Genomic DNA, 18,778 nt, shown 5'->3' with positions numbered 1-18,778 from the left:
CAAAAAAGCATGACAAGTATGCAACTCAATTTAAAATGAAAGCCGTAACATTCACCAAGAAGACTAATAATTATGCTGCAGCAAGATATTTTTATGTTTCGGGGAAGATAATTAGAGAATGGAAAGAACAGTCAGTAACCTAAAAAAGATGTCTCAAAATGCGGCAACAGAGGAAGACCAAGCAAATGGCTTCACCTAGAAAAAAGTGGCAGATTAGGTTAATGATCAAATAACCACCTGTGATGCCATCCAATGCTACACTTTCAGAGAAGTGAAGAAAAATGGCATTCCAGAATTCAAGTCGATGCTGTACAAGATTTATGAAAAGGCATGATTTATAACTCTGTGAAAAATGAAAATTCATAGCGACTGCCACCTAAACTCGATGATAAAATCAACAAATTCCACCATCCGAGATCAACAGAAAAATGTGCATAGAATGGTCTGCATTAGAAGGCTGTGGTTGCTGGCAACGCTGTGCACACATAGTTCGAACTGCTTTATTCAGTTTATGTTATAGAGTGCAATTGTCAGGACCAAAGATGGTATTGCTCAAATCATCACAGCTGGGCAGAAGCATCCTGTTAACGTGCACTGGGAGCAGAATTGTCCTAATAGTGATAGGTGGCGCAGCAGTTCTAAATGCACAACACAGAGAGCATGCCTAAACTTAACAATATGACTATGTTATGTATCCCACTGTGTCTCTGTTTATTTAAGTCTCAAACCATAGCCCAGGAAACAATTGAACTGCAGACACACTCCCTGGGAATCCCATCTCGATTTACAGTTTATTTATCAGCTTCTTAGTCCTTGTCTGCAGAAAAACCTTTTGTTCTTTCCCTTTACAGTATGACACTTGAAGGGGAAAGGGGATGAGGAGAAGTGGATGGGGCCCCTGTAAATACTGCCCAACACTCTCCAAGGATGCCCTGTGCATACTGTCACACTCCCTGGGAAATGTGATGACATTATCAGCGTATGCACAGAGTGATACTGGCAAGTTGGGTGCAGCCCAGCATATGTGCGGACCAGTGTGCATGCAGACCACCATCTTGCATTTGCAGGAGGCACAGTGGCATTGAAAATATGGATGAAACACCGATGAACATACCAGTGTTAGATTTGAAAAAATATACTAGGATCAAGCACGGCCGGTTCTGTTCATAAGCTTTATTGAAGATCTTTTTTACCAGGAGAGGAGATACTGTCTATCCTTCGCTCAAGGAGTCGGTCAAAACTCATCTCGCTTACAAGCACGAGGGTAGAGATTACATCTTTTGGGATTTGTGGGAGGAAACTGGGGAACCCGGAGGAAACCCACACAGGATTGGGGAAAACGTGGACATTCTGAATTCTCCTTCCGTGTACCCGAACAGGCGCCGGAATGTGGCGACTAAGGGCTTTTCACAGTAACTTCATTGCAGTGTTAATGTAAGCCGACTTGTGACAATAAAGATTATTATTATACATTTCAGACCTTGTTTATCACTCCTCTTTACTCCTCCCACTATTCTGTGTGCTTGCCTTTTTCAAACAAGTAATGTTTATTCAAGACCCTCAAAGACTTGTGACCGTTAGAATTAATAACACGTCACATCCCGAGATATTTGCTAGCACGAGACTCCTTCATCCTATAGTTTATAACGTAACATTTCACACCAATGTCCATATATCTTTAGTTAATAGTGCTGAATACTAATAATTTAAAGAATAGTACTATTTCAAATTAATCACATACTGTTACAATACTTAGTCTAATACAAAGTTAAAAGTAATTACTTCTTCATAACACTTATAAGATAGACCACTATATTGAACATCTGTGTTTATGCTTCCCCCTCCCTGGCACCACAGTCTTCTGTTAATTGCTCCTCCTGCTGATAACAAATGCGGATCGGTCTAGTTGCCTTGGCGATTGACACTCTCCTGATGATTGTTTGTACTTTGTTAGCCTGGTCTCAGGTCTTAAATCAATGATTATCACAACCAGTATTTTGGTTTAAAGGAAGCCTAATTCAGCTAAGTCATTTGGATACCATGTATCCTGCAAACCCTATAGTTTCTTTTACTCCAGCAGGGGCCCCTGTCCGTTCCATCTGAGTACATTCACTGGTCAACAGGACAAATGCTAATGAAGCAGAAGTTTTGTTTACAAAATATTTTATTGAAGCATTTGTAATTTTCACAGTTTAACAAATTTAACAAATGAACATTCTAAACAATCTAGCGGCCCTATGCACGCAACCACATCACAATAACATACCCAACTACCTTCCTGCCCTAGATCCTAACTACCCGTATATTAGATTCCCTGTCCTTATTTTACACTGCTATGCCTCCGATTTTCTCCCCCCCCCCTCACTTTGCCCCTACCCCCCTTTCTGCTGACATTCAGTTTTCCTTAAAGAAGTCGATGAACGGTTGCCACCTCCAAGCAAACCCGAGTTGAACCTCCCAAGGCGAACATAATCTTTTCCAGCCTGAGAAACCCTGCCATGTCACTGATCCATATTCCTGACTTTGGAGGCTCCGAGTCCCTCCATCCCAGCAAAATCCGTCTCGGGGCCACCAGGGAGAAGGCCAGAACATCGGCCTCCCTCCCCCCTGGGCCCCCGGATCTTCAGATACCCCAAATATTGCTATTCCTGGACTCTGAGTCACCCTCCCTTCCAGGACCTCTGACATGACGTCCGCAAATCCCTGCCAGAATCCCCTCAACTTCGGACAAGGCCACAACATATGCACATGATTCGCCGGGCTTCCCCCGCACCTGTCCTCCATTTCCTCAAAAAACGTACTCACCCAGGCTACTGTCATGTGGGCCCTATGAATCACCTTGAACTGGATCAGGCCAAGCCTGGCACACGACAAGGGTGAATTGACTCTCTTCAAGGCATTTTCCCATAGTCCGACTTACAGCTCCCCTCCCAACTCTTCGTCCCCTGCCCAATTGGGACCCCTTCCACTCCATCCATTTCTTGTATATCTCCGAGACCCTTCCCTCCCCAGCTCCCGTTTTAGACAGTACCTTATCCTGTAGTCTCCTCAGGGGGAGGCGAGGAAAGCTTGGAACCTACCTCCGGACAAAGTCCCGTACCTGTCGGTACCGAAACCCGTTCCGACCCGGCAACTCAAATTCCTCCTCTAATGCCTCCAGGCTCGGAAAGCCCTCCTCAATGAAGAGGTCCCCAAATCTCTCAATCCCTGCCCGCTGCCACCTCCTAAAACCCCCATCCAGCCCCCCGGAACAAACCGGTGATTATCACAGATCGGTGACCACACTGACGCCCCCTCCAATCTCATGTCTGTCTCCATTGTCTCCACACCCTCAGGGCTGCCACTACCACTGGGCTTGTGGAGTACAGAGCCAGCGAGAACGGCAGGGGTGCCATTAGCAAAGCCTCCAAACCCATACCCTTACACAGTGCCACCTCTACTTGCTCTAATACCGAACCCTCCCCCACTACCCACTTCCTAACCATCGATACGTTGGCCACCCAGTAATAGCTCATAAAATTTGGAAGGGCTAAGCCCCCCTCCCCCATTCCAAAGGGGTCGTACCTGCCCACACAAAACCCAAGATCGCCATGTTCATATTCCTGGAAAAAAAACTTGGCGATAAAAATTGGAAGACAATGAAAAACGAACAGCAACCTCGGGAAGACTGTCATCTTCACAGTCTGCACCCTCCCCGCCAATGACAGCAGGAGTATGTCCCACCTGCGGAAGTCTCTTTTCATATGCTCGACCGCCCTGCCCAGGTTTAACTTATGGAGCTGACCCCAGTCCCGAGCCACCTGAATCCCCAGGTACCTAAAACTCCCACCCACCACTTTGGACGCTAACTCCCTTAGTCTCCTCTCCTGCCCCCATGCCTGGATCGCGAACACCTCGCTCTTACTAATGAAGCAGAAATTAATGAAGTTTCTGTCAGAAGGACACGAGTTATTTCTGGAGGCAAATGGAATAAATGTTAACCAGCATAAACTAACGTCAGATGGCCATGAATTATTCCTGGGAGTGAGCATAGCAGATAAGAGGCAAATCTCCTTAGGTTATGTCTGGTGTTCATGTATGGGCGAAGATGGAGTCCTGCTGAATTAACAGATTCTCAGTCTGCTCTGTTCTGACCAGTCCAAAATGGAGGAAACCTGAGGTCCGAGTCCTTCACCAGCAAGCAACACTGTTACCAAGACTGGTGAAAAGAACGTCCTTATGAAGAGAACTCATTTCAAGACGACAGTTTAGAATGGTTCCATCGCCTATGGTACTTGGCACAAAATTAAAGCCAATGGTATATTTCAGCGCAATACTTCCCCAAAGAGAAATTTCAGAAAGACGTTTTGTCCATGCTCATGAGGAAGGCTGAATGGATCAAGGTGGTTGCAAGAAATAGATCACAGATGTGTGAAATTTAAGACCAAGAGGACTACACAAAGATAGAAGCTTGTGCACCTGGGACATGTTTAAATCCGACCTTGTTGACAATCTAGTCACTGATGAGAGATTGACTAACACTGACATGGCAGTTGCTCCCAGTGATCTTAAATGTGTTGTTCAACCCTTGGATGTGTGTATAAATAAACCTCTCAAGGGCAGCATTCAAAAGATGTGGAACAATTGGATGTTGGAAGGCGAAAAAACACTCACTAAAAGGCTGAATTTTATCCTCGCTAGTAAGGCAAGTAAATGGGCTGTAGACATTAGAATGAACTAGATGGCAACATTGTCAAAAAATATCTAAAATGTGGAATGTCCAATTTGCTCAATGTTACCAAGAACAATTACTCGTGGAATGATGATTCTGAAGTTACTGGTACTAGGATGACGCTAAAGACCACAAAGATCCATCCAATGTTGTACAACGAGGCTACTCGTCTGAATTGTTTGGTGATTCAGATTCAAATCAGTGATTTCAAGGGACTTCAACGCTGTGTTGGCTAATTGCATTAGATGAAACATATGTTGTTTCTAATGTGAAATAAATAATGTTCAATAATACATATTGCATACGGTTGCAATGTTATAAAAATAAGTAAATGTTAGAGATTTAATATGAATATTTTAATGCTGTTGGTTTCTACATTTTTCCATTGCAACGGTCTTTGTTGGATTTCATTTGGGCCCAAATCAAGCATGTATATAAACATTACCAGTATAGAAGTTGACCCCTTGACATTTGGGGTGCTATTTAACGGCTTTGGCTTATGTCTGGTGGATATTCGTGCGTAACAGTTAAATCGCCAAAGAGAACATGGCGGGCGCTAATCAGTTCGCGATCTAATCAGCCTCTGCTTCTGTTGGCGAGTTCCAGATCCCACCTATACGTGGCAAGGCACCAATTAAGACCAATCTCCTGCTCATTAATGAGATGGAACACCAATCTAACGACCTCTTGAGAACTAACTGGCTCCCCAGCGAGAAGTCACGCAGACGCAGTTTTGGGACTCCAATTTAAAAATGAGACCCTCGTGCAATGACGACTGAGGAGATCAGAGGAGGTGAGTAGCCATTGTAATTTTCAGGCATGCAGCCCAGAGGCACTGATGCTGCTGCCCCAGTGTTGGGGGGGCAGGCGTCACCTCCAGGTCCGACAGACCATCCCCAACTTATGTATACTCATAACAGGGGCAACTAAAGCTGTCTGGCCCACCAAACACTTCCAGCACAGAGCCCTGTTTGTGGTCATTTGCTGACAGTCACTTTAACTCCCTCTGACTGTGAGCAGCCACTGGCTGAAGGCTACGGGATTGGATTGGATTTGTTTATTGTCACGTGTACCGAGGTACAGTGAAAAGTATTTTTCTGTGAGCAGCTCAAACAGATCATTTGGTACATGAAAATAAAATAAAATACATAATAAGGCAACACAAGGTACACAATGTAAATACATAGACACCAGCATCGGGTGAAGCATACAGGAATGTAGTATTAATCAGGTCAACCCATAAAAATCCAATAAGGAATGGGCATTGTTAGTTATGTGAGCACTTCCCAGCTCCCAAGGGCATTCTCAGGGGTTAATATGTCATGCCTCAGTCGAGTGGTAATGTCTAGAGTTCCAATCATACTGTGAGGCCTGGACATTTCACTTGAACCTTGGAGGTATCAACATCACAAAGATGGCAGCCAATAATTAAATACTCTTGACCTGGGCTTCAGCAGTGGAGATATCCCCGCAACCAGTGGATCGGGGAGAGCACTATAGCACGGTCCCGGGGTGTTTCTGGCAGAGGTATGGGGCCTCCTGATGCGGCTGGAGATGAGCATGTAGGAATGCAGTCCCCTGCATAACTGGCTCAGTGGAAGGCACTCAGAGAAGGCGGGTTATGGTATGGGTAGGGCAGGCTTGAAGGATTTGAGGGCCCCGGAGTGGAAGCCCTAACTGATTGCCAGGGTCTCACATGCTCCAATTCCTTACATACATGCATGGTGTAGTTGACTCTGCAACAACAGCCCTCGTGGTGCTGGTGGCAGCCCAGGCAGCCAGATGCTGGAGAAAGCATCAGCAGCGATGATGCAGACTCAAGGCAGCACCACATGTGTAGGGGGCTGCCGCACACCCTGCAGACCTGGCTCCCCATCAGGCCGGGGAGGGACCCAGAGGCAACAGCCCAAGGTGGACAGGCATCGCTGTCCGTTCGATTAGATGACGGACAACATGTGCTGCAGGAGGCTCCATCCCAACAAGGAGACGGTAAGGCACCTGTGCCATATCCTTACGGACTTGGCACTCCATGGAGAACAACAGCACCTGCTCCTGGTGACCGTGATGGCCACCATATCTCTGAATATGTACGCAACAGATTAATTCCAGGACAGGAGCGGGAACTTGTGCGGCATTTCACAAGTACATCTATGACGTCACGGATGCCCTGTATGCCCAACAACTGACTATATAAACTTTGCGCTGAATCAAGCCCATCAAAATTCCCGGGCAGCAGGATTCTCCACCATTGCTGGGATGCTCCAGGTCCAAGGGGTAATTGATGGCATACATGCCACCATGCGCCCACCAGGGCATCAGGGAGTTCCCTTCATTAGCAGGAAGGGGTTTCACTCCCTGAATGTTCAACACGTGTGCGACCACCACTTCCGGATCATGCATGTTTGCATGCATCCCAGGGAACGTGCACAACAGCTACATCCTGGAGATTCTTGACGTCCTCGAGGGCCACCCCAGGGTGACAGGGTGGCTCTTGTGGTATAAAGGGTACCCACCGAGGTCTTGACTGATAACTCAAGTGCGGAGGCCAGATAGCGTTACAGATCTCCAATATAATGAGGCCCCTGTTGCCATCCGTGCTGTCATTGAGCGGTACACTGGACTGCACAAAATGCTGTTCCGATGCCTGGACAGCTCTGGTGGTGCTCTCCAGTACATAACTCCCTCCCCCACCCGCTCAGAGGGTCTCCCGCTTTGTGGTCTGCCTTGCCCGCCACAACCTGGCACAGCAGAAGGATGGGGACATGCTGGAAGAGGAGGAGGAGGGGCATGAGGCGTCCGCAGAGGAGGATGAGGGGCCCTCAACCTTTTCTGCTTCTCATAGGAAGAGATTTTATCCGTCAGCTCACCCGTCTCCACCAATTTCCCCCCCCCCAACCATCTTTCCCCACCGTGCCCCCAAACTCTCCCCAATCACCCCCTCTCCCATTAAACACCTCCACTGACGATTTCCACCTTCCCTTCTGCAACCCTCTCACACACCCCACCTCCCTCCCCCACTACCCTGTTCCACCCTTCCAGGATCAGTGCAACGTCACCCCAGGATGATGGGCCTGTGTCGGCACTGTCAGCGGGCCATTATACAAGGCAGGTAAGTAATGATAACCTGCTATGAGGCAAGCTCTGGGGGTGCAAGCCGGCCCGCTGTGAGGAATAACATGACAGAGGCTTTGCATGCATCAGATGGGTCATGTGAGTGACCCTTTAAGAAAGGTTTTGTTTTACCACATGGCTTGTAGCAGGGCTTCAGTGATGTAATTTGTGGGTGGAGCTGGGCTGTGGCTGTAAGCTGAGAGGGGCTTAGTTTTTGGTTTCATTTTCGGTTTATTCATTTGGACTGCCAGAAGTTTCCCTGTTTTCTCGGTTTTATTTTAAAGCTGTTCTAGTGAACTGAAAGCACATTAGGTGTGGCAAACTGCCTTGGTAACCTTAAAGCTAGAGTTGCTTTCCATAAGGAGTTTTGAATCTGCTGGTTGAAAACTGAATGAGAATCTCAGGGGAAGGACCAGTCCTATCCAAGTGAAATTACAGAGTGCTGGGCCACGCCCTTGAAAGGGGTTTTGGTTTTACTGGAGTTTGTATTGAATTGAAACAGCTAAGGGGGATTTATGAAGAGATATATACATATATTACTGTAGCTGTTATGCTTTTTTCATGTTTGTAATTGATAAATTCTTGCTGTGTTTTATATATGTTAACTACATTCTTATAATAAACTTTGTTTTGATAAAAGTGCCTCGGACATCTGATGAATCACACCTCAAATGAAGGCTCTTGTGCTCATTTTAGCCAAATTCAACTTAAAATTTATAGGTCAGTTGAGCTTCATAATACACTTTGGAGTTTCTAAGCCCTGGTCCATAACAGGTGTAACATGTTTTAATTGTGAACATTGAAAACGCTCATTGTCCCTAGCTACAAATGTTACGCCACTCCAGCCCCCAGTGCCCACTCAGTGACCCTCAATCTTCTCCAGCTTCTGTGTTCTGCCACTACGTCTAGATGTGTCCCCAGGATGCACATCAGAGTTGGGATCGCCTGATACTTCTCACGCCTTGTGGCATTTGATGCCCCTGGAGCTAGAGGGCCCCGGCTAACTTACCGGTGTGACTGGCATCATCGTTCCATCCACTGACCTTGAGACATGCCGGTGTCAGGAGGCAGGGATTCGGACAAGATGAAAACCGGCACCGTCTCCCTGGTGGAAGGCACTAGGTTAGGCTCCAGTGCTCCCTCCTCCCACACATTACCCGTAGGGCCCTGCGGACTCCAGCTGGAGTGAGCTCCAGAGGCCTCTGCGTCATCCGGCCCTGCTGGCCCTGACGCATCCCTGTTGTCTGCACCATGGTATTGTCGCCATCGGCGATGCTCCTCAGTGACTGGGCCACGCCCTGGGAGTGCCCCAACGATGTCCACCTCTGTCTGGGACATGCTGTGGACAGCCTCGGCAATGTCCATCTGCGTCTGGGACATGTCCCCCAGTTAGTAAATAGTTAATAAATGGCTTGGTCATCAGTGGTTCTCTTCCCCCTTCTTTTATATTGGGTTCAGTGTTATGATACGTCAATTGATTCATGAGACTTCTGTCTCTCACAGCTGATGGCAACTCAAATTCAACTTGATGGATGATATTTTTACTGTGTTTTCGTCGGCTTGGAAAATGTTGGAAATGATTTTAGTTGCGTTAGTCCCTTCCCCCTACCCTTCACACATACACATATTAGGAATCAGTAACCTAAACATGCCCTTGCGTCCCACATAAAAGTGAACTTGCCCTTCCACTGCTCGAGGTAAGAGTAAAGTTGCCGTAGTCCCAGATGACCAATATGCTTTCCCCTTTGAGGGGGAGAGCTGATTGGTGGTGATGTAAGCGGAGGATCACCACACCTCAAGCGAGGGGCAAGAGCGCCAACAAATCTACAATTTCTCAGCAACCCTACTGTCTGTTTATTGTCAAAATTGGTTGTAGATACATAAAAGGTTTACCCAAAGAGCTCGATGTATGGTCCATCTGGCTGGAGTACAGGAAGGCCAGGTGCAGCTCACCATAAAGGGGAAGTTTTGGCACACACAGAGAAGTTGAGTACTTGTTCACAATGGTGCAGCCGCACTATTTTGATGTTGAACCTTTATTTTCTTGTTATCAGCCAACGATTTTCATTGCTTGAACCTGTATAACTGCATTGGCTTAATCGGTGACCTTCCTTTATAACATGTACCCGTCACATGCAAAGCAAATTCCGAATTAGGATTAGAGGGCAGTGAAATGGTGTTATACCAAGAGGATGAACTTTGCAGTGTGCAATCAATCAAGTCTTAATACAATTTCAATCCTGATGTGTTTACTGTTCTCAGCCTTCCAGCTAAATGAGCTAGGAATACAATAGTGCACTTGTTATCCACCACATAATTACAGAAATGTTTCATTGGAAAAAATACACATATTTTAAGACATGTTTAAAGTTCCCATTATTTCATCCTTTTTCCTGTTTTTTTAAAGACGTTTTGCACTGCTAGAACAAAACAGACTATGTCCTCCAAATTAGCCACTTCCCAATGTTATGTTGCTGTATTTGTCAAGAACATCAGAAGTTCTGACATCAACTGGTGACTACAACTGGCTTCCTAGTCTGCCACAGCCCTCAAAAGATTCACTTTGTCATGAGTCTTAGGATAACTCACTGGATTTCCCTATATGTTACGAAATTTCAGTTTGCCCTCATTTAATTTTTAACAAGTCCCCTGAAGAAATTTGATATTTACAATAATCTTTCAATTGACAACTGTGGAGCAGCTCAACAACTTACCCAAGCAGTAGCTCAGGTGATCGATACCACCTAGTGGCCACATATTCTGTGTAATTCGCATTGCTGCCCTCTGACAAGTTGCGAGCAAATCCTGTTATAAGGCAAAAATGTGAGCATGTTATGTATGAACAAAGTCTGCAAATGCTAAAGATAAAACATTTCATGTCTAAAAATTCCAAGGCTTCATATAAAAGATCATTTTAAAAAAACTCAAATTTAGGGTTGTCTCGAGGATTTCAGAAAACTATAACTATAGTTGACAAACGCAAAATTATTTCCTTCAACTTTTCTAAAGAGAATTCGTAGCCGTGTTCATTCTCAAAAGCCAACTTTCTGTTTCAAAATCATACATTTACTCTCACTGAATATTTGACATTTTTGTCAAAAAAAGACCTTTTTGGGAAGATAGCAAATCAGAGATGTAGTCGTACAGGAAAGGGAAGCTGAGGAGCTTCATTGAGATGGTCTTGCTTTCTTGTGTTTTGGGAGTCTCGTTTTGTATGCAAGTAAAATTTCATACTTTCACTTGTTAAAAAAAGTTTATTAAAATTTTCTTTTATTTATAATAAACACGACATTATCAAACAGCCCAGAAAATGAATATCAAATAGTGCAATATCGTACAAAAGTAAAAAATGAAAAAAAGCACTCAACCGAACTTATACATTCCACCCAAAGAAGGACTAAAATAACCCACCCCAATCATAATAACTACACCGCCTTAATGTCTGATGGTGATTATTTTTCTGAAATAGGAAATGAATGACTGCTACCTCAGGTAGAACCCCTCCACTGACTCCCTAACGGTGTACTTGATCCTTTCCAGATATATAATTCAATGAGGTCATTCAATCAGGCCAAGGCACTGGGCAGAGCAGAAGATCTCCACCCCAGCAGAACTCGCCTGCGGTCTATCAATGAAACAAAGGCAAGAACATCCACCTTCACCCTGATTTGCAGCCCTGGTTAACCTGACAACCCGAAAATGGGCACCGACAACAAGGCTCCGGATCAGTGTTTAGAATCGCTGACATGGCACTAAAGAAGGAGATCCAAAAGCTTACCATCCTTGGACACAACCAGAGCATATGGGTGCGTTAGCGGGCCCATGAAAGCACCGCTCATTTGTCCTCCACTCCCATTGAGAACCCACTTATCCTCTGACATCCAATGACGGGGATGTTCTGAGAAGTCGCACATCAGGTGGCTCTCCTCCCACGAACCTGAACATTTGGCCCTTTTTGACCAAAAAACACCTGCAAACGAGGTAAACCATCCCCACACCGGGAAGATGTCAGAAGGGAAGATGTCAAATAACGGCCACCCAGAGGACGAGAAAAAACCAGGAGTGGGATGAGTTAGGGAGGCATGATGACACAGTAGTTAGCACTGTGGCTTCACAGCTCCAGGGTCCCAGGTTCGATTCCTGGCTTGGGTCACTGTCTACGGAGTCTGCATGTTCTTCCCGTGTCTGTGTGGGTTTCCTCCGGGTGCTCTGGTTTCTTCCCACAAGTCCCGAAAAATGTGCTGTAAGGTAATTTGGACATTCTGAATTATGTCTGTGTACTGTGCAGGTGCCGGAATGTGGTGACTAGGGGCTTTTCACAGTAACTTCATTGCAGTGTTAATTGCAGGCCCAAGAGGCAACGATTAAGGACCTGGAAAGAGCTGCAATGGAGCAGAGTGACTGGACCATCTCCCTGGAAAAAGAGCTAGCAAGATAGGTAGTGACACAAGGCAACCCGATAGGAAAGGTTGAGGACCAGGAGAACCAGTCGGGATGGTAGAATCTACAGATCGGAGGGGATCGACAGTAGGAACCCCACAAAATATGTGGCTCAAATGCTGGGTAACCTGGTAGGGAGGGACAGCTTCCACAACCCACCAGAAATCGACAGAGCGCACCATTCGCTCCGACCAAACCCCAAAACCAGGGAATAGCCGAGGGGGACAGGTGCAAAAATGCACAGCTACCATGATACCATGACCAGGAAAGAATCTTGTGCTGGGCCAGGCAGTTCAAAAACTGTAGCTGGGGAGGTCAAAAGATCCAGATTTATCAGGACATTGCGGCTGACCTGGCCAAGTACCCCCTGGACAAAGGGAAACCACGGAACGCAGGGGCCCGACCTCATGAGGAGAACAGTGACCACGGCCATTTTGGATAGGCATATGGACGATAAGGGAATAGTGTAGAAGGGCTTTAGAGGGGTTTCACAGGTCGGCGCAACATCGAGGGCCAAAGGGCCTGTACTGCGCTGTAATGTTCTATGTTCAGTGGCGTTTTCCTCCTGATTCCCATTGACTCCAGTTTAGCTAGGGCTCCTTGATGCCATACTCGGTCAAATTCTGCCTTGATATCAAGGGCAGTCACCCTCACCTCACCTCTGGAGTTCAGCTCTTTTGTCAATGCTTGAGCTAAGGCTGTAATGAGGTCAGGAGCTGAGTGACCCTGGCGGAACACAAACTGTCCATCCGTGCAGTTACTGCTGACTAAGTGCCGCTTGATAGCACCGTTGATGATTCCATCACTTTGCTAACGATGGAGAGTAGACTGACAGGGTTGTTGGATTTGTCCTGTTTTGTGTGTACAGGACACACTTGGGCAACTTTGCACATTGCCGGGTAAATGCCAGTGTTGTAGCTGTACTGGAACAGCTTGGCCAGGGGTGCGTCAAGTTCTGGAGCTCAAGTCTGAAGTACTATTGCCAGGATATTGTCAGGGCCTCTAGCCTTTGTAATATCCAGTGCCTTTGTAGTATCCAGAGACGGCACGATGGCACAGTGGTTATCACTGCTGACTCACAGTGCCAGGGACCCGGGTTTGATTCCGACCTTGGGCAACGGTGTTAAGTTTTCACATTCTTCCCGTGTCTGCGTGGGTTGCCTCCGGGTGCTCCAGTTTCCTCCCACGGTCCAAAGATGTGCAAGTTAGGTGAATTGCAAATGCTAAATTGTCCTTAGATGGGATTACAGGGATAGGGTGGGGGATTGGGCCTGGGTTGGGGTGCTCTTTCAGAGGGTCAGTGCAGATTTGATGGGCCAAATGGTCTCCTCCTGCACTGCAAGGGATTAAATGCTTCAGCCATTTCTTGATATCAATTGGAGTGAATCGTATTGGCTGAAGACGGACATCTGCGATTCTGGGGACCTCTGGAGAAGACCGAGATGGATCATCCACTTCTGGCTGATTGTTGCGAATGCCTCAGCTTTGTCTTTTGCACCTGTGCTGGGCTCCTCCATCTTTGACGATGGGGATATTCATGGAACCTCCTCCTCCAATGAGTTCTTTAATTGTCCACCACCATTCGCGACTGGATGTGGCAGGACTGCAGAGCTTAGAGCTGATGCATTCAGTGTGGATTTACTAAGCTCTGTCTATTACTTGCTGCTTATGCCGTTTGGCACACAAGTAACCCTGTGTGTTCTAGCTTCAGCAGGTTGACACCTTATTTTTCGGGATGCCTGATGTTGCTCCTGGCATGCTCTCCTGCATTCTTCATTGAACCGGGATTGATCCCCTGGTTTGGTAGTAACGGTAGAGTGGGTATATACCTGACCATGAATTTGCAGATTGTGGTTGAATACAATTCTGTTGCTGCTGATAGCCCACAGCACCTCATGGAGTTGCGAGATCTGTTGGAAGTCTATCTCATTGAGCACGGTGCTAGATGGAGGGTATTCTCATTGTGAAGATGGGACTTCATCTCCACAAGGACTGTGTGGTGGTCACTTCCACCAATACTGTCATGGGCAGTTGCATCTGCAGTAGGCAGATTGGTGAGGAGGTCAAGTATGTTTTTCCCTCTTGTTGGATCCCTCACCACCTGCTGCAGTCCAATCTGCTAGTGATGTCCTTGAGGACCCGGACAGCTCTGTCTGTGGTGGTACTACCAAGACACTCTTGGTGATGGACATTGTAGTCCCCCACCCTCAGCATATTCCGTGCCCTTGCCGCCCTCAGTGCTTCCTCCACGTGGTGTTCAACATAAAGGAGTACTAATTCATCAGAGGATGGTGGCTGGTACATGGCAATCAGCAGGAGGTTCCCTTGCCCATGTTTAACATGAAACCATGAGAAATCATGGGGTCCAGAGTTGATGTTGAGGTCTCCTGTAGCCATCTGGGATCGTCACTTTCAGAACACAAAATGGACATTCACAGAGACTATAGGGAAATGTGGACAATACTAAGCAACAAGCAGGCACAGAGCCTGAATGTATATTTAGAAAGCAGTCAGCAGACGGAATCAAAACTCTGGGTCCATTAACATATTGATGGCCCATCTCCGAGGAACAAAGGACTAATACTCAGGTAGCCGATACTGTAGCAGACATCCCAGCGCCAGTACCTCATCCGAAAGACACAAACAAAGCAAGGCCAACGGCCACCTAGGACACGCCCAGCCATCAAGGCACCCACCCCTTTATTGGTTTAGATCGATGACAATGATCAAGAAGCTGCCCAATTAATTGGGACCAAGTTTAAGGCCCACCTAAAAGCACGCAAAGCCCCTCCAAGTATAAGAAGGAACCACCACCAGAGATTCAGCCTCTTGGATTCGGTTCTCAAGCAGAGAGACCCATCCACTAGCATCACCAGAAGCAAGTAAGTTCAAGGTCAACGCTCGCTACCAGACGGACGACCTTAGCTGTACTCCTGTTACCTCTTCGAACCCTCAGATCCGAACAACGGCCATTGCTCCTCTGACTAAGTGGGCACCCGAAGTTAAGTATAGGTGTTAGTGATAGAGATAATTTAGTTTGTAGTATTATCATGCATGAGTAGATCTTACTGTGTGTAAATAAATAGTATTGACTTTGAACTAACTGGTGTATTGGCTCTTTGATCGGAATTCGGGTTGAACCTTGTGGCGGTATCAAGAGATACCTGGCGACTCTGAAAGTATACACATAATCAGGATTAAGAAAGGTGAACATATTAACCGCCATATTTATAGCAAGTAAACAGAGCAACATTACTGGCGACATCTGACGGGATTCAATCTAGAAGTGGCTTTGTCATTCCAAGAGAAAAAAACCCACAAGCGTAAGACCAATACCGATCAAACCTCAAAGATTCGGAAATTAGTTATTTGCATGCGTACTAACAAGGGATACAAGGTAAACCTGATAGATTTTGTTGCGTAAAACTGTCAAGAGTTTTGTAGACCGGAAAATAGCGTAAGCCGTACCAGTGTTTACATCACCACTTTATTGTTCCAAATTTGGTAGAAATCCATAGATAGCAGTGGAAATGGCAATGAAGGCAATGGAACGCCTTATGAACCCCCAGGAATTTGAGGTTGCAGCGACCAGTAGAGCAGGGCAGTGTCCCATATGGGAAGAGGAAATTCAAAAATATCCCAAAGCGAAAGGCTGGCCCCTTTGGAGTGAATTTTGTGCAAACAACGCAACAGGTCCCGGAAGTATAGGGCATATTTGGTGGGAGAACCTGACCGAGATTCATAAGAAAAGCTTAGGGAAAGCTCGTAAGCCGATGGCAATCGTGTCCTGCTTGGTACAATTGCGAGGCACAGAGGAGGTCGTGAGTACGCTCCGCAGAGAGATTCAGGAAAGAGAGAAGAATAGCGAGGGAGACGTTAGTGAGTACGAAGAAGTTAACAGGCAACTTAGAGAACAGTTAGCGGCGAAGGACAAGGAGATGGCTGATATCAAACGGGCACACCAATCTTGTCTCGCCCACTTAAGTAGCTTTCAGTCACAATACGATAAGGCCTACCAAGACACACAATGCGCGGCGTTGGTACGAGAAGAAACAGAACACCAAGTCGAGAAATTAAAGAAACAATGTAACAATTTAAAAGCAGCCCTACGAGCACTCCACAGTTCCACGACGGACCAAAGGCAGAGTTCAGTAGACCACACCAAATCCCGAAAGCAAATTGCAGACCTGCAATCCCTGCTTTCTGTACAAAATGGATTCCAGAATACATTTGGACCCCAGTTAGATCAGGAAAATGGCCCCGATTGGCAACAGTTAAATGAAACCACCCATCGATGTGTACATGGCACATGTACTCAGGAAAAACCTCAGATAAGAAAGGCACCCCCACCCCCGACTGCACAGGCAGAGCACAACCCCATGAACCCTGTCACCACACAGCGCAGGGCCACAACAGACGGATCACAGGTCCCGACCCCAAACCCCAAAAGAAGTACGGTTTTCCCCAACAAGCAGAGGGAGAAATCGCAAAGGTTATCCAGAGTTTGCTTGACCAAGGCGTACTCCGTTCAGTAGCCTCAATGAACAATGCCCCAATTTGGCCTGTCAGGAAACCCGATGGCGCATGGCGACTGACCATCGATTACCGGGAACTAAACAAAGTAACCCCAGTAGCAGCCCACACCGTAGACACGAGTCCAGAGACAATGTTAAAGCAGGGACTCCAGTCAAAAAAAATTTCGGTTTTGGACATCAACAACGGCTTTTGGTCCATTCCATTGGATAAAGCGTGCCAATATAAATTTGCTTTCACCTTCCAGGGACAGCAATACACGTGGATGTGCCCACCATAAGGCTTCCACAACTCCCCCTCCATTTTCCACCGACATCTGGCGAACAGATTAGCTAAATTTTCCCGACCCGATTGCCTTTTCCAGTATGTAGACGACTTGCTTCTACAGACAGACACTAAGGGAGAGCACATTTCGCTTCTCAATTAATTATTAGGACTCCTTCACAAAACTGGATGTAAAGTCAACCCCAAAAAGGCCCAGATTCTCCAAGAAGAAAAGTGATTTACTTAGGCACAGTGATCACCCATGGCAAACGCGAGATCGAGCAGAAACGCATCGACTCCATTGTCAAATTACCCTTGCCCCATAATGTCACAGCCCTCCGGTCATTTCTAGGACTGGTTGGCTACTCAGAAACCACATAGGCGGTTTTGCCACAAAGGCAGCCCCTCTCTCCTAACTCCTAAAAAAGCAAGCCCCATGGGAATGGTTTCCACAGCACACTGATGCCGTGGATGCATTAAAATGAGCCCTCAGCACAGCTACCTCATTACAGGTCCCAGACCCACTCTCCCCATGCGCAATTGAAGTTCCAACCACCGACCGAACCCTTTCGGCCGTGCTCCTCCAAGAAAGACACGATCGTTTAGGCCCCGTAGCATAAGCCTCTCGAGTTCTCGACCAAGTTGAGCAAGGATTTTCTGCCTGCGAAAGGCACCTGCTCGCAATTTTGTGGACTATTCAATACTTTGCTTACATAACAGAACTCAACCCCGTAACCATTTTAACAGAGCACACCCCACTCAACGTCTACTAGATGGTAGACTAAAGGACGGCACAGTCAGCCAAATTCACGCCACCCGATGGACACTACTCTTACAAGGGTGGGACATTACAGTAAAAAGGACAAAAACACACTTTCCTCACAGACAATTTACATTACACAGGTACCCCACATGAATGTGAAATCATCACCATCAGGCACAACACAGGACCCTTTGTACCAAGTCAGCTCCCCCGAAGCCAGATACTACACCCCAGAGACCCCAGCCCACAGACGTAGGCGCACCCCTTAAGATTTATGTGGACGGCTCCTCCACAGTTTTGAATGGTAAACGAATTACTGGTTGTGGCATATATGTCGAGGACGTGCAGGGACGCGCATCAGAGGAGATATCACTGAAATTGCCTGGACATCTAGGTTCACAGGCAGCAGAACTAGCAGCCGTAGCATATATCGTAGAGCACCCTGACTGGTTCCCGACCCCAGCCGACATATACTCTGACAGCCTATATGTCTGCAATAGTTTAACGGAATTCCTACCCCTGTGGGAAAATAGAGGTTTTGTTTCCGCAGATGGAAAATCCCTACCCTCAGCTCCATTACATATTCTCAGGACAATTAAAGATCGGAAATATGGTATTATTAAAGTTCGTAGCCACCATCGTTCTCGCCCCCCCTCCCCCCTCCCCCCTCCCCCCCCCCCCCCCCTCCCCCCTCCCCCCCCCCGGAACGTTAAGGCAGACACCCTAGCAAAGGCAGGTTCCAGACATGCTCACTTTTGGAATCCCCCCGAGAGTGCCCCAGTACATGCGGTCCAGGTCTCACAGACCAATATTCAAGATTTGGCTCAGGTCCAAAAGGGAGACGCACAGCTCAGGGAAGTTTTAAAAGGCAACTTCCCAGCCCCCTACAATAAATACAAAGTCACTTTGACGACACATGACGCTTTAATTTTAAAAGATGGTATTTATATAGTGCC

General features: G+C 46.7%; 1 protein-coding gene across 2 annotated transcripts in view; it reads right to left on the bottom strand.

Annotated features, from left to right (window-relative positions):
- Positions 1 to 18,778, bottom strand: part of cdkl5 (cyclin-dependent kinase-like 5) — a 285,976-nt gene that overhangs the window by 85,594 nt on the left and 181,604 nt on the right. For both annotated transcript variants that reach the window (XM_038802545.1, XM_038802546.1), the window contains exon 8: positions 10,537 to 10,627. In XM_038802545.1, the coding sequence (XP_038658473.1) occupies positions 10,537 to 10,627 (91 nt within the window). The remainder of the gene's footprint in view (positions 1 to 10,536; positions 10,628 to 18,778) is intronic.

This window comes from Scyliorhinus canicula, chromosome 7 (genome assembly GCF_902713615.1).
Source record: "Scyliorhinus canicula chromosome 7, sScyCan1.1, whole genome shotgun sequence".
Lineage (NCBI taxonomy): Eukaryota > Metazoa > Chordata > Chondrichthyes > Carcharhiniformes > Scyliorhinidae > Scyliorhinus > Scyliorhinus canicula.
The sequence above is the reverse complement of the archived record's forward strand: the minus strand, read 5'-3'. Positions and strand labels throughout refer to the sequence as shown.